The sequence below is a fragment of the Oxyura jamaicensis genome, chromosome 1 (genome assembly GCF_011077185.1).
Source record: "Oxyura jamaicensis isolate SHBP4307 breed ruddy duck chromosome 1, BPBGC_Ojam_1.0, whole genome shotgun sequence".
NCBI lineage: Eukaryota > Metazoa > Chordata > Aves > Anseriformes > Anatidae > Oxyura > Oxyura jamaicensis.
In genome coordinates, this window is record NC_048893.1 from 44,487,426 (window position 1) to 44,504,566 (window position 17,141).

The 17,141-nt window shown below is 36.5% G+C and overlaps 1 protein-coding gene across 3 annotated transcripts in view; it reads left to right on the plus strand.

The window, feature by feature from the left end:
- The window catches only part of UHRF1BP1L (UHRF1 binding protein 1 like), a 55,237-nt gene extending 38,700 nt beyond the window's left edge, over window positions 1-16,537 (plus strand). For 2 of the 3 annotated variants that reach the window (XM_035336416.1, XM_035336407.1), the window contains 8 exons: window positions 1-1,490; window positions 1,924-2,099; window positions 3,524-3,660; window positions 5,117-5,267; window positions 8,850-9,106; window positions 11,259-11,367; window positions 13,907-14,076; window positions 14,779-16,537. In XM_035336416.1, the coding sequence (XP_035192307.1) occupies window positions 1-1,490; window positions 1,924-2,099; window positions 3,524-3,660; window positions 5,117-5,267; window positions 8,850-9,106; window positions 11,259-11,367; window positions 13,907-14,076; window positions 14,779-14,904 (2,616 nt within the window). In that variant the 3' untranslated portion in view covers window positions 14,905-16,537. Of the gene's footprint in view, window positions 1,491-1,923; window positions 2,100-3,523; window positions 3,661-5,116; window positions 5,268-8,849; window positions 9,107-11,258; window positions 11,368-13,906; window positions 14,077-14,778 lie in introns of those variants that run through there. The other variant, XR_004753729.1, reaches the window with a different exon arrangement.
- The last annotated feature ends 604 nt before the right edge of the window (window positions 16,538-17,141 follow it).

The following is a 17,141-nucleotide window of genomic DNA, read 5'->3' on the forward strand; positions in this document are numbered from 1 at the left end:
TTCATCATCCCATCTGAAAATAAACCTGAAATTCATAAAGATCAACCTCGTGCAATTTCCATTCAGAGTTCAGAGATGATTGCTACAAATACAAGATACTCGCCAAACTGCAGACACTCTGATCTGGAAGCTTTGTTTCAGAACTTCAAAGACTGTGAATTTTTTAGTAGAACTTTCACAACATTTCCTAAGTCCCAGAAAAATTTTAATCTTTTGCATCCTATCTTCCAGAGACATGCTCATGAACAAGATACTAAAATGCATGATGTTTATAAAGGTTATATCATCCCCAAATTGAATAAGTATGCATTAAAGACATCTGCAGCTACTGATGTTTGGGCCTTGCATTTTTCCCAGTTTTGGATAGATTATGAAGGAACAAAAAGTGGGAAGGGCCGACCAATAAGCTTCGTGGACTCTTTCCCTCTTTCTCTTTGGATTTGCCAGCCATTAAGATTTGCAAAGTCGCAAAAAGAGCTTTTATTGCATAATCAGACAACTTTTAACATTCCAAAAAGTGAATCTAGTGACCTTGCTAATAGATTGCAACGTAAAAAACTTTTAAAAGAATATTATAGCAGTGAGTCAGAGTCCTTGAGCAATGGCATTCATGTGTCTCATTTCTCAGAGACTTCAGGAGTGCTTTCTGAAAGCTCTTCCTCTGATGCGGATGTACATGTTCTAGTCCATGTTCAAAAACATGTAAGCATGCAGATCAATCATTATCAGTATCTTTTTTTGCTGTTTCTCCACGAATCCCTTTTATTGCTCCTGGAAAACTTAAGGAATGATGTAGAAGCAGTGACAGGAAAACCTGCAAAGCAAACAGATATCTGCATTGGGATCCTGCTGAAAAGTGCAGAACTAGCCTTACTACTCCACCCAGTGACTCAGGGAAACCCTTGTAAGTCTCCAGCTGTGGAAAAAGAAAGCCCTGTGGCATCAGAGCTCTCTCCTTCAGGAAATGGAGTAGCTCTTACTTCGGAGAATAAATTAGTCGGTAATAAGATAGTACTTGATTATGTATCTGACTGCAAGCCTATGAATGCTGAAGTTAACAAAGGCATTTTAATGGATCCGCTTTTGTTTAAATCAGAGAGTAACACAGATTTTCAGAAAGGAATGTCATTTTCAGATGATGCATCAGATAAAGGTTTGGGAGATACCAGTGAAGGAGGAAGCAGTGGACTTTTTAGTAGAAGTGATTCAGAGGAGGTCTGTGGACCTCTAAGTGACAAAAGTAGCTTGCATCATAGAGACTCAGTGTCCATTTTAAATAAGAGAGAAGATTCTACTGAATTTTTCATTGATAAAGAGGATGACAAAAATATGTTCTCAAATAAGTTAAATGAACAGGAAGGTACAACTGAAGGCTGTCTTAACCAAGTCACTGACTTGGAAACAGAAACTGCCTTAGAATCTGAAGAGCTTGAAATCAACAAAGAGAAAGTGACCTCAGTTAGAATGTTTACATCCCAGCCTTCATCAAGGTATAGAAGATCTAATACTAAATCAGTTTTACTGCAATTTGAAAATATTTATCAATCTTGCTGGTCATGTACTTTTAGTAATGGTCAATGAAAGTGAACATCTAGTAGATGAAAATTTTAAAAGTATTTAAATTCTGAAGATATGTGGTAACATTCAGTAAAAGCTAAAACGAACTGTTAGCTAATTGTGTTAAACAATTTACTTAACTTTCAGCTTAAGTGTTAACAAAATAAGTATTGAGAAAATATTTGACACAAATATGTACAGGAATGCATGTTGTTTATTTGCTTAACTCTTTCTTGCCAAAGGATTATAGAATAATCAGAATTTTTTTCTTTTATATCTTATCTGGTTTAGAGGATTTTTAAAACTAACTTCTAGGAAATTCCCTTCATGTAAAGCAGTAATTTCCTATGTCTTTATATTTCAAAGTGCAAAGCCTAAGGAACGCTGCCCGTCCAGCCTTCCTGCGTTCTCTGTTTCTTACAAGAATATGAAAAGAAGTCCATCTCAAGTCTCTCTGGATACCATCTCTATTGATAGTATGATGCTAGAGGAGCATTTGGTGGAGAGTGATGGAAGTGATAGCCAAAGCTTTCTGGAGAAAGGTAAATAGATTTAACAAAGTATTTTTAAGCAATAAATGGAAATGTTTGTTAGTAAAATAATACCCAAAAGGATTGTGGTTCAGCAAGCCCTGGGTATTTTACAACACTATTGCTGTTAGCTTCACTAGTAAGTAATACCAAGTATATTCACAGCACATCATTTCAAGGGAAAACAACTGAGTGTGCTACTTAAGTAGTGGTACCTAATTAAGCACTAGTCAGTTTTCATCTCTTGAGGAGAGTTAAAGCATTGCAGTGCTGTGTGGGAACCCTGAGTCAAGCAGAACTATTCCCTGCTTTGCTTTTAAGCAACCATTTTTGGCTGTAAGTGCTTACAGGCTGGCACCCTGAATCAGTGTTACACCTGAAGTGGTAAAGAAGCTTCAATTTTAAGAGGAGATGAAGAAAAAAAAATAATCACTAATGCTTGTTATGATAATCAGCAGATAGATAATTTGGTAGTCTCCTTGCTGCTTGTTCCTTATGAAGCAGTTCGTTCCTATGGACTGTGTAACAGCAAATACTTGTTCAGTTTTTGCTCATCTGTGCATGAGCCTTTGCTCCTGATCTGAGGGAGGAATTCAGCTGTACAGTAATCGTCTCTACATAGTCTGTAGCATTGTGGACTTGTGCAAATATAATTATGTAACTCTCTTGTAGAACTGATTAAATAATTTTCTAATGTCAAGAAGTATAATAATAAGATTTTATTGGTACCTCTTTTCTAATAAATTCTGGTTTTGAATGAAGAATAGCAATATTCTTTTTCTGTAGATTTTCTTTTTGGCCTAGAGCAATAATGAGAAGGATGTTTCACTTGCAGACCTGTTATAAATTTGGACTGTAGGAGCATTTCTGTGTATGCATATGTAGGAGTATGCCATAAAATATTTTTTCCATTTTTAATAACCTTTATGTGTCTTTTGAACTTAAACAATATTTAACTGCAAGTTAAGTCTGCATGCTTCCCAGTTGTCAAGGAAACACTATCATGATGATTCTAATGAAAAAAATATATATACTTTCTCTAATAATAAAACTGCAAGCATGTGCTTTAAAGGTGCTTTGTAGTATTTTAGATACACACCTTGGAATCTTTACCCTTTTTTTCTGTTGAATCAGTTTTAGATTTCATTTGGAAGACTAAGGCCCTTCGCAGTTTTTCATGCAATGCATGCAGAGTGTCGTTTCATTTTTGTCAGTATATCCTGCCTTACTTGCATAGCATCTAAAACTTCAAACTCCATATGAGGAATGGATTTGGCAGTTCAGTCATAAATATTTGTTTAATAAGCTGTTCAACTCATTTTTAAGAATGAGTTAACGTATTCATACAGTATCAGACACTGAGTTTATTCTTAATGCAGGACCGATTCAGGTTATGCTCTGCTAACTTTGCGTTTTTTCTGATGCATGTATGGAAGGTATTACAGCCACAAACTATCAAAGCCCATCAGAAAATGCCCATGAAGGAGGCACAGTGATTGAAAATTGTGATGGGTCATCTCCAGATGCCATGAGTGCTGCTTCAGAGAATGCCCATGAGACTAGTGAAGAAATGGTAATACTATTGAATTCCATTAGAATACATGGTTCAGTAAATTGAACATTAAAATAAAGATAAAATGAATGCTTTTTGAGGGGATTTTCCAGTATTTTGGGGAGTTCTTGTTAGTGCGCTTTGTAGGCCTATGGATCTAGTGCCATTGTAATAAATACAAATGAAGATTATAATTCAAGTTATGCTGAGCATTCTCTGTTCTTACCTCCTCTGTGTAGCCACTATTGATAAATGACAGTAGCCACTTTAAAGTGTCAGGAAATATTTCCGCTTTAATACATAGTGATATTTTGTAATACCATGTTCTTTTATGCTCCTACATATTGAATATGATATTTAAAAAGAGCTTTTTCATGTCAAGTGTATATTAAGCATAACTCTGACATCCATTATATGGAGATATTTCATCAGCACTGGTAGCATTCTGTAGTATTCGCAAATAGGACCTTAACAACTGTCCAGCCGGGTCAGATGAGAAATGCTTCTTGTCCAGGATGATGTCAGGACAACGGCCGGTATTTAGAGAAGATAGGAGCTGTGGAGAAAGATTCACTTCCTGAGACATCATGAGGGCACCAACTTTCTTTATCTGCCTATCTACTTCTTGCTGTTCTTTGCACTAATCAACACTTCTTAAATTATGTTCTTGTATCAGTTAAGGTTTAAAAATGGAAACCTTAGAGAGTATGGGTCAAACAAAATACAATGAATTTCACCTTCATTTAAAAAAAAAAAAAAATCTCACTTAAGTGATTGGTTCCTTCCAAGTAAACTTTGTTAATTGCACGTATAGATAATACGAAGAAAATAAATTTCATGCAGCTTGTTACACAAATATACACTGGCATTTTTTCCTATTTGCAGAATATAACTAAAACAAACAAACAAAAAATAGAAAAAAGCCCATAGTAGTAGTAATGATGATGGACATACAAAACATTCCAATAACAAAGCTGACTTTTGAAACTGGCTGCTACTGTTTTCAAAAGACACTGCAATCCAGTAAATAGAGAAAAAGGGCTGACTGCTGTGCAAATTGCCGAAGTTTAATATTCTGTCCCTGTTCTTCACTGTGGTCTGATTCAGCACTGGAAATGCTTGGTTGTGTTTATAATATACATGAAGCTGGGTGCAGCCTCAAAAAATGTCACATGCTTTTTTAACGAGAGTGGGGAAGGGCTGTCTCACTTTCACGACTTTTCTGGCCGGTTCTGAATTGTTACGGGTGGGTTGTGAACACAAGGGTCTGTCTGGGCAGACAGACGAGCCAACCCATTGTCAAGCCAAAGGGTACAAAAAGAAAAGAGAAAGTGAGAAAACTTTCTGTGAGCAAGGGTTATGGGTGCAAAGATTCTTTTCCTTTTGAGGGAGGAGAAAAAAGTTTAGGCAACTTCATAAACAGTAACCAATATAAATTCAATTTTAAATCTCACTTTTTAATCAATATTGTTGACAGATGTCTGTTGTGGTTTTCCAAATATTTGGTGTTAATGGTGAAATCGACATCAGAGGTGAAGACACAGAAATATGTCTTCAGGTCAACCAGGTGATACCAAATCAACTGGGAAATATCAGCGTTCGACACTATCTTTGCAACAGAACTGTGGGTAAGAACTAATAATTAGATGTCTATTGTGAAATTGGAGTTGGAAACATTTGTTGTAAATAAATGAAAACACTGTATTACCCTTAAAGCACAAAAACAGTTTTATGCTCCTGTTAGGATGGTAACATCCTTTTTATGCTGGTTTAGAATATCTATTCTGGTTTATTTCCTAATTTACCATACAATGAGTAGGAGGCAAAAATAAAAAAATAAAATGAAAAATGGAAACATTTCTGATGGGGGAGTAAAAAATGTATTAATTGCATTGGTTTCTCCTGATTAATATAGCTGGGGGAGCTGGGATTGTTCAGCCTAGGAAAGAGAAGGCTCAGGGGTGACCTCATTGCACTCTACGGGTACCTTAACAGGAGGCTGTAGCGAGGTGGGGGTTTTTCTATTCTCCCACGTGCCTGGTGACAGGACGAGGGGGAATGGGCTGAAGTTGTGCCAGGGGAGGTTTAGGTTGGATATTAGGAAGAACTTCTGTACTGAACGGGTTGTTAGGCATTGGAAATGGCTGCCCAGGGAAGTGGTTGAGTCACCATCCCTGGAGGTTTTTAAAAGATGTTTAGATGTAGAGCTTAGGGATATGGTTTAGTGGAGGACTTGTTAGTATTAGGACTAGGTAGGTGATCTTGGAGGTCTCTTCCAACCTAGATGATTTTGTGATTCTGTGACTTGAGTTGTTTTAAAAAAAAGCAAATTACATTTTGTTGTTGTTTCATCAATATGGAACTCTTACTGCTCTAATGATACTTATTTGTACTTTGGTTTGAAGGGGTATTTCTGAAGACAGCTTCTTTTCTTAAAGATAGTTTTCTGTACAATAAATTAAAGCCCACAGTTTAAACCGATTTATAGTTTGTGCTTTAAGAAAAGTTAAACTGCCTTTGTATCAGGAAAGACAAGCTGCCATGACAGCTTTTATTCTTTCTTTTGTTTTTTTAAATACACTTGATAGGCATACAGGGAGTAGTTTCATGCCAGATATTGGCACAACTAGATCAACCATTATATTAAGTCTGAGCTGTTCTTGGGCATGGATGCATGTACATTATCTGCCAGGAAACCTAGTTCACATACTGTGAGGTTTTCTTCTTGGCGTGCTGTATTGGCATGCCAGTCTGTCACAGTTTGTTTTGCTCCCCTTTGCCAGCCGTCCACACAGATTGCTAGATGCCAACTCTGCTGCACTGCAGGGTTAGGGGGGTGCAGATCCCTGATGCACCTGCCTCCTGCTTCTGGTTCATCTCCTTTCCCAGGAAACAATTATAGCAGCAGTTGGCTGCCATTTATTTCCAGCCTTGCAGCAGTATGGATTTTCTTCAGGAGGTTCTGCTTGATGAAGCAGCCTCCGATGTCCTAGCTAAAATAAATAAATAAATAAAAGATCACATACTGGTAGGCTGGGCTGTTGCCAGCAGCTGCTGCTTGAGCAGCTGTTGCATGGTGTTGCAGTTGTGTTGTTGTGTTCTTGCATCTGAAGGCATGAGGGAGGTCCAGCAGGGAAATCTCATTGCTGACCTTCAGACAACAGGCGGCCAGTTCTGGTTATCTGTCATGTCCTTGTAAAAGCAAGAGGAAGTAAATAGTAAGAACGTGGAACCTTTTTGTTCTCACTTGGATCTAAAACTAGAGCATGCCTCCAGCTCAGCTGTGTATGAGAGGCTTATGCACTGATTCCTTTATGGACAATAGATTATAATGTCCCTGTTACCTACAAATACTGCTGCTATGTATCTCTTCCTTTCTCTTTCTGGTGGCTTTCTGGATAGGTGACATATCAACACTTCTTTCTACATTGATGGTCACTCCCATTCCACAACATACATCTTTTCTCCACAGAGCTCTGCTTTCTGTACCGAGTCAGGAATCTTCTGCAGGCATTGCTGCTCCATATCTGCTACAGATATCCTAATATAAGAACTAAAGAGGGAAACAATTTAAAAATAAAACAAATTCCAGAGGGTCAAGGTTAGGATCAAGCTTGAGAATTGGGTTTAAAGAAACAATTTAAATGTGTTAACAGTAATAAAAGGCAACTAAAAGAACCAGTGAGCAAAAGCATAAGAAAAGTATCCGAAAAAACAGCAACTTCCCCCCTCAACCTTTAACAAAACTTACTCAAGTGTTGGATTAACAGTTGTAACCAGTTACAGCTTGCTATAATGTTAGCACAGTAAATGTAGGAAGGGAAAGGTGTGCTATTGCAGGAGTGAGTTTGAAGGCAGTGTGGCAGCTGTGCACATCCCAGCAGAGCTGGCTATAGGACAGTGCCTTTCATCAGATCGTGTGTCTGGCAGCAATAACAAAAGAAGGGGGGCAGAGGAAAGAATACTTTTACTGAGACCTTGTCGTGCATGTGGAAGTTCGTAGAAACTTCTAAATTGCTTAATCCAATTTTTATCCCATTCTCTCTTGACTATGGCAGTTTCAGGTAGCTACAAGATAACTGACGTTGGCTTCATGGCTGAGACTTAATGCATGGTCTCTTAGTTTTCTACACTTTGGAGTCTTCAAGCTATGTTGCAGGTGCTCTTTCCTGGTCCCACAATATCTAGGGCCTATCTTTTTTCCAACTCTAATCTTGTAAGCATTGGACTTTGCTGAGGTTAAACCAAGAAGCATCTGTATGATTTTTTTTATTAATTCTGTCCTCAAATTTGTTTAACAGGTAGATCTCTACTAATATAAACTGACATAATTCAATTAATTTTAATTGAGTTACTTTTAAAAATATCTTTCAAATTTCAATGTTTGTTTCTTAACACAATTGTTGTGAACATTATATGCTTTTTGTTGTATAAATCATTTCTCTAAGTTAGCCATCATAGTGACAGATACGGCCTTTAACAAATCCTTTGGGGTGACTGTTTCCGGTGGTGAACTGTCTTTTTCTGAACTACAAATGGATACTGGACGTATTTTTTCAATATCTTATTACCTTACCTTTTTTTATTTTGTTTTTAGAACTGTTCAGTTGAATGTTACAGTTGTTCTTACTGGTTAAAAACTGAAACTAACAAGCAAATGCTAGTTCCCTTTAAGGTTCAAATCTACTGCCACGCAAATAATAGAAATAACACACGGTCATGTTCTCTATCTTACTAAATTGCTGTTTGCGTTCCTGTGTGTTAGCAAGTAAGTTCCTGAAAAAGGAAATTATGCCTTTCCAGGAGAATACCTGCTCTCCGGAGAGTATGAGCTGACTTAAATGTTTTTCTGAATTAAGACTGAAGGATTTAGTGGAAAAATATGCAAAATAATTGTTTTTCAGTTCTCAAGACATTGAGAAAACACAAATCCTTTATGAACAACTATACTTCTGTATCGTCCTTCTCTGTTGTCATAGTGAAGTACAAGTACTTGCTATATACTGATTATTTTTCTATTGTTCTTTTAAGTGATATACTTACAAAATTTGTCTGAATTTATTATATATATGCAGTGTTGTAATTCCTGGAATATAATTCCAAAGTACTTCTGGGAAATTATTTGGACAATAGAAGCAGAATTAATTGCATCATAATACTTTTTGAACATTGCAAAATTTTAATGCAAACTTATTTTTCTTTTGTAACAGGTTCTGATTGCAAATCTGTGGCTGGACCAGTTAGTTCATCACCTGAGATTAGTTTGAGATGGGAAAGTGGGCCAAGTGCTATCATACATTCTATGCTGGCTGTAAAAAATGGTTTTCTCCAGTGTCATGTAGAGAACTTCAGTGCTGAATTTCTAACGTCTTCCCTCACGAACATTCAGCATTTTCTAGAAGATGAAACTGTTGCTGAAGTGATGCCTATGAAGATAAAAGTTTCTAATGCAAAGATTAATTTAAAAGTATGTTAACGATAAGCTATTTGGCTGCTTCTAAGAAATTGTGTTCTTATTTCTTTGATGATAACCTTCTAACCTGGACACAGTTAACTTCAAAGAAACTGCTATCATACTCTGTAAAGTATTTAGATAACAGTAAATCAAATCCATAGATTTGATTAAAAATCCATAGATTTGGTTAACTCTGTGGTATGCCTAGGGATGAATTCTCTGCATGACCAAGGTAGTTACATGAATTAATACTTTGTACTTTTTTCCATCCTTTCCTAGTCAGTTTTGTAGAATGACAAGATCTAGGAGTATTACAGGTAATGTATACCAAAGTCCTATAGGCACAGTGTGCTTTTTTGTTTTTGGTTTGGTTTTGTTTGTTTTGGTTGGCTGGGCTTTTTTGCTTAGCATGGTGATGGTATTTTAATTACAAAACAGATTTTTAGAGGTAATTGTCTTTCCTACTTAAAGAACAGGTTACGTAATGAAAGATCAGTACAGAAGAAGGAAGAGATTACAAGAACTCCAGTTCAAACCACCTGAATACTGCTTCTTAGAACCCCAATTTTTCTGTTCTGCTCTACTTAGAAACAGTTACTAAACAGTGGAAGCTTTTCTCACCACTGTATCTTAAAATAGTAACACGAAGAGGACAGTGCTACTCCAGTCTTCCAGGTGATATCCTTTTGGACGCTTAAAAGGAGTGTCTGTGCTGCACAACCATTGGGTTCAAGGGTGATTACACTTGGAAAAAAAGTCATTATAACATTGCTTTGGAAATTAATAATCACCCATGTAAATGTTGGATATAGCAAGGACTGGAGTAGCAGATCAAATTCTGTATGTTAGGCTGAGGACTTGAATCTGTTAAGATTTGGGACAATGTTCTACTTGGACTTTGAATATCAAAATCCACCAGTATTGCCTCCCTACTTGGTGCAGCTTTTCCATCCCCTGAGGATTCTTAGACACTCCTTTAGGGCTATTTCTATACTAGCAGTAGCGCGAGGATGTTCTGTAAGAGCTGTGAATCTGTTCCCTAGATTTTGGTGCATTACAAATGTGAATGTTCAAGTGCAGAAAGAAAGGTTTCAATATACAGTCACCTCAATTTTAAAAACAGGACTGTGCCGGTTTATTGGCAAGAAAGCAGACTTAAGCAAACTGCTCGAGAAAACAGCTGTTTGAGGTGGGGAATGTGTGTTAATAAACTGGCAATAAGGGTCTGTTTGGCAGCATTAACACTAAAGTGCTCACTCAGCTGTGCACATGTCACAGTGAAGCTGCTCATGATGGCTGATGGATGGCAGATATGAGACACAGACGATTCCTTTCCAGAGCATCGTTGGGTAGTAAAGAGTAAGAAGATATGGTTTAACTTTATGCTGCACTGAGTATTCAATACTGTATATATATATATATATATATATATATATTTTTTTTTTTTTTTTTCTGAATATGACTTGATGCAGTGTGTTTCCTGGAGAAAAAAGAAAATGGCCTTTCTTAAACTCTTGATTTATTTTTGCGCTTTCTACTTCAATCTCAGTGATGTTTCAAGAAACTTTGTCTGTTACACCTCAACAGCTTTCTTGCTATGTGCTTAATGCTGATATGTATAGTTTATGATTATACTGCATTACTGTGCTTGACAGGGATAATGAACTTAAAAAACATCCTGTGGAGACCTCAAAGGAAGTAATTTATGTCGTTTCCCTTCTGATGAGTATAATAATGTAACTGAACTACAGCTAGTGTCATCCCAAACTAAATTCTAAAATGATAAAGTCCCCTTAAGAATGACACATGTCCCTTTGAATCTTTAAATCATTCAAAAAAAATCAGATATAGTGTGGGGTTCTTGTCTCTGACTCTGAGCTAAAGCATGTCTTGAGTTGGGATTTAATCTTATTGAGATGACTGTAAAAATACTTTGAAGTATTTCAGTCAGATTGTATATAGAGTTCAGCGAACTTACTCAAGAGATAAATATAGGCCTTTAATATGATCCACAGAGAAAAAAAAAATGGAGTGGAGGTCCTGTTAGAAATTTCTGCTCTGAAATATACTCTTTCAAGGTTCATTAAATGAACTTGTTTAATTTAACATCTTAGCTATTTTGATTTCCTGGTAAACTCATTTTTGAATATTTATATTTTTTTAGGATGACAGTCCACGTGAAAATCTCAAGGTGTCTGAGCTAGTACCCATAAAACTACATATTGACATACTCTGGATAGAAAGAAATGATGATGGCTCTTTTTTCATTAGAGGTTTGTATCTTCCCACCACTGGATATCTCAATATTATAATCTAATTATTATTAGCACTGCTTTTTCTTTTTGTGTAGACCTGTCTAATAATGAAAAGACAATCGCTGATAATTTGTATAAGCAGTGTTGCGATAAACCTTAATTCTAAACGTACTTAGAAGAAAGTTACCTTTTTGAGTAATGCATTGTCTGTGATAACCTACAGCTGAATCCATCTGTGAGAAATAAAAATATATGCATATAACTTCGTGAGGGTATGTTTCCTAAGTGCATATCACTTCATCATACTAAGTCTTAGATTCTTTTAAGATCAACTGCAAATCAAACAAAGTTGCATTTCTTTACAATTAGCCAAGAGAGTTCTGTGTTGTCTTTGTGTTTTTGTCTTACAGATAGTAGGTAGAGCATATTGTAAAACAAAAGTTTACCTGAAAAGTCCAGGTAACTATTTCCAATTCTGTGTATTATGGTAGCATCTTGGCAGGTCATGGCTATGATGGCACTGAAACTTGTATTTTGAATAAGGGTTTAAGTTTGTACCTTTCGTGACCTATGTATATATTTACATTTTTTCTACATGTATAGGCAAATACAAAATACTGTTAACAAGGCAATACATTTAGAGCTAGAACTTCACTGTTGTCTTTGACAGATATGTCAAAGAATCATAATCTAGGTTGAAAGAAACCACAGGAGGTTATTTGGTCCTCGCCCTGTGTAAAGCAGGGGCAGTTTAGATCAGGTTGCTCGATACCTTGTCCAGTTAAGTTCTGAGCAAACAGGTGATTTCACAATCTGTCCTAAGCAACCTGTCCTAATCCTTGGCCACCCTTATGGTTAATATCTTTTAGTAACGCCTAATTAGAATTTCCTTCGTTGCATGTCATGTCTCTTGCCGCCTGTCTTGCCAGAGGTGCTTGAGGACTTCCCAAATACCTCCGCGAAAGTCTGGTCCATCTTCTCAATACCCTTTTCACTTGGCAGGCAAAGAGAGCTTACAGATCACCCCATAGCCTTCCCTTCTTCAGATTGACACATTGCTCTTAACCCCTTATTTGTGCATCGTGTGCTCCTAGCCATGATCATCTTGGTAATCCTCTGCTGTCAGTATCTTTCTTACACTGGAGAATCCAGAATGGGATTCAGTACTCCAGATGTGGTCTTACTGCTGCTGAATGTAGGGAGGGATAATAACTTCCTTCGTTTGGTCATCCACTCCCTTGGTAGTGCAGTCTATGTGGTTGATCTTGGCTTTGAGGGCTCACTGCTGACTTACATTCAACTTCTTGCTCACCAAGGCCTACAGTGCCTTTCCTGTAATGTTGCTTTCTGTTGTTTTGATCCCCATCCTGTAGTGAAGTAAGAAGTTTTTTACTTCCAGCTGCAGGACTTCACACATGAGCTGAATTTCCTGAGACTCCAGTCAGCCTATTGCTCCAGCATGTTCAAGTCCCTCTGAAGAACAGTCTTGGTCTCCTTGTCAGTCACTAACCCTTCAGTTTGGTATTGTTGACACACTTGCAGAGGATGCACCCACCCCTTCATCCAGGGCCTTAATAAATTAATCTGACAATATGCAATGTGTTGTATCACTTGAGGAAGAGAAGGTTGCAGTGTGATCTTAATACTGCCTTCACCTAACTAATGGGAAGTTATAGAAAAGATGGACCAGACTACTCAAAGATACATGGTGGCATGATCTGTTTGTATTCTAATTTCTCCACATTATCTAATAGACTGAATATCTTCAAAGGCTTGAAAAATGCATTTTGGTCATCTTTAGATACTAGACATTGGAGGAAATATAAACAAGAAAATTTAGAAGAAATTGTTTAAGAAAAAGGAATTTTAGGCTATTAAGAATGGTACCCTCATTTTACCCTTGGTGTACAGCAGTATATTTTAATAGAAGTTACAGTGCACTTCAGTTAAAAATGCTAGGAAGTTTCCTTAATGGTAAATGTTTAAAGTTGTTTTCTAATTTAAAAACTTGATTCTGCAAGTTTATCTCACTGTCTTCGAATATAAATGCAGTCATCAGATCTAATTTGGACCTGCAGACATTACTGCAGTAGGAATATTAATAGTTACCAAACTTGTGCTCCCTCCCCTCTGTTTCAGTGCATGTTTCAAGCATTGGATAATGAAGATCTGAAATACATAGTTCTTTAGATACACTTTCTGAATTGCAAGCTCTGTTGTCTTTGTTGTATAGCTAATTACTTAGGATACATATTCTGTGGTGATAATAGCAGTCAGTATAAAAATGTGGTAATTTTTTTTGAGCTGGAAGATGTACATATAGTTTCTTCTTATGCCTTCTTTCCTTTCTTCCTCCAAAAGGGTATACAATGTTTATTTAATTTTATTTTAAGTTTTGTATTTGTTTTTTTAAGGTAAATATAGATATGCCTAATATTAAAAATGTGTTTGCTGAGGTGCTTTTAATTTAGTGCTGATGACAATTAAAGTTTATATATATATATAAAAAAAATACAAAAACCTAAATGCTACTCTCAAGTATCTTTCTGTGTTACAGACAATCAAAGAGTAAATGATGTGTCAAAGGTGAAGAATTCAAGTAGTGCGTTGCAACAAGCAACTAGACCTGCTGGATTAAAAACACAGGACCAAGCCACACAGACTACTTGTGAAATTCCCAGACCTTTTAAATCAAGCAGTGATTCAGCTGACTTCCTCAAAAATGAGGTATTGAGAATTCCTTTCGTCCCCCAAAGCTGCAACAATCATTGATCATCGCAATTGTTAGATTATCTAGGGGTAGGCTGGGGGGCTTATTTCTGTTTAGACATCTGAGCTGGAAACTATGAATTACAGATTCATAGTATGGTTCAATATATAGGCATGCAAAATGAGTGTAATACTACTTTCTAAATGGGGCAGTAATACACTGCAATCCATTACGTCAGATGGCATTTTATGAAGAAGCGATTCACAAACTGTGTAATAACCCTCTCTCCTTTCTTCTGAACATCTCCCTGATCCCCACACAGCACAACTGCCAAAGGTGAAGGACTAGAAGGTTGAGTCAGGTCCTTAGTAACCAATTGACGGTGAAAAAATTCACACGTCACTTTAGCTTTTTCTTCCCCACTGGATAACAGTCCATTCCTACAGCTCAGAACCCATTGTCATTTCCACTCCACTCCAGAATGGAAATGACATAACTAACACATGAAGTCCAGGGTATCTTGCCTTTTGATCTATCTCCATCAATTCTCTCCATGTTTCGCTTTCATTGCCTGGGTATCAGTCAGTTGGCCCCAACAAACCTAAACCAAGCAATGAATGTAACCATTGGGTTATATTATTTAAAAAGTTGATGTAATGGAAAAAGTCGGCAGTATGCAGGAATATTAATAACACGTGTTTCTAACATGATCATTTCAGCTTCTTGAAGAAAACGAATGTCTCAAACAGGAACTAGCCAAAGCTAAAATGGCTCTTGCTGAGGTCCAAATGGAAAATGATGCCCTCCTTCATCGTATAAAGAAGATGAATGTTGATCATCAGTAGGACAATGTTCTGTTGGTGTGAGGCATCAACAGAATTTTGGGTGATCACAGCATCTGAAGTACTGTTTGTGAATTGCTGGAAAACATGGTTATTTTTTTTGTCACAAAGTTTTCTCATCACAAACAAAATGTTTGTGAAATAGCTACTATTCTGAAATTATCATTAAACATTGTAACTTTTTTCAGCCTGTTTTAAACTGAAATGACTTTGGAGAAATCAGTTTATACTGTACTTTATTAATTTACTGAAGAAAAAAATCATATCATCTACTTTTAATATTATCAAAGGAGATGTTATTTTTAAAATGTTTTTTGAAAACCGGATGGCCCAGCAATGAAAGAAGGTGCCTAGCTGCATAACTGAGTAAAATGTACCATGCCTCATTAACAACCTGTACCTCTGTTTGTTAAGATTATGTTCTATTATTACCAGAAGATGTCTGTATAGGAGGTTGCATTTGCACTATGATGATATGGGTTAGATCCTCTAGAATAGTATAGCTACTGAAAATTAAAATAGCCCTAAACTGGTCCCTAAATTCAGTATTATTTGCCCAGAGAGGATTTTAAGAATAATCCTCTGGTGCTATATTGTTCCATACACCTTTTCCACATGCACTCCTAAAATACCCCAGTAAATGCTGGAGAAATTAAGTAAGAGGGCATACTACTGGGCTTTCCTCCTGCGTGAAAGCCCTGTACATCTGTACAGCTAGTCTAATTTAGACATTCGCACATTTGTTTTTCTCTCTCTGTGATGAGGAGATAGCCCTGCCGTAGGATCCAGCAGATTGTGAAAGGTGAGATATGAGCCATTTTGCTTCCATGTCTGATTCCGTGCACATCATCAGGCATGACCAAGGATTTGGTCCAGTGTATTTAAATATGTAATGTCAATGCTTGTTGGGGGGTGGGGGTGGAAATTCCTACAGGGATTCATTAATTGTATATTGCTTTTTTGACTATATATATATACATACATATATTTAAAAAAAAAAAAGCTTTAGAGAATCAATTACCCTATGAAATGGTGAGATTACATGAGATGTAACTATACAATTTAAACCATGGCTGATTTGTACAAATTAATAATTTTCAGCTAATAACTGGTACAGATGGATAAATAAAAAAGCACAACACTGTAAATGAGAATATCAGAGTGTGCTTCTAAACAATTTTGGAAACAACATACAAAAAACATACATGCCCATAAGAGATTGTTTTCGCTAGAAGTAAAAATGATTGAATATTTTAACTAGTGACCTTGAATCTGACAACTAACAATATTTTAATTACTACCACAGTTGTTTCTGCTCCATGGGATGTTTGAGGGAAGTTTTATTTGTAGATACGCAGGTAAAACTCAAAAATACTTAGTATCCTACGGTTTGACTTTGCATATTTAATAGAAACTAGTTTGATAGCCTAAACTGATTTTCATCAAAACTTTTTGGAAGACACAAATTTTCACTGCTGTAAATAGTTACTGGAAGTATGTAATTTTAATCAGGGACTCTATGGAAGAACTGGTTCAGGCTCTATTTAAAAGCCTGCCTCCCAAAACCATAGTTGAAACTCCCTTTGTTACCCATGGGAACTTTTATCTTATTCTGAATAAGATTTAAAAAAAAAAAGAACAAGACTGTTTCTAAGAGACAAACTTAATATGTGCATTTCAAAAAGGTATTTAAGACAACACAGTATTAAATATAGGTAGTGCAATTTAACATGAATGTCATGTCAGATTCAGAGGAGGAGTTCTCAGCTGGTTGAATTCTGATTGGTACTGTTAAAGTCAGTAATTCTAACTCAGCTCACCCCTGCCAAGCTCTAGTTAGAATTATCCTAAAGAAAGGAATGTATGGAGTGGTTAGTAGCATGTGGCTGGAATAATATGTTGAGACTTGTTTAATTTTAAAAAAGAAATAAACAGCAATATTAAACACCTCTTCCTTCTTACTGCCCAAGCTAGTACCTGTTTCTGTTAGAAAAAAAAAAAAAAGGAAAAAAAAAAAACACAACCCCAAAACAGCTCTTTCCAGCACAGATGCGGAAATTCTGGGAGTCACATTCTTGGACTTCATTACAGTTGAATACATTTCTCTTCAGGCCAGTCTTGTAGTAATGAGCATAATATGTGGACAGGTCAGAAGAGGAGTGTGTTTGCTTGTGGATTTGACACTACCAAGAGTGATAGTACTGTGACGCTCTGAAGTGAGTTTTGCTGTTGAGAAAGTA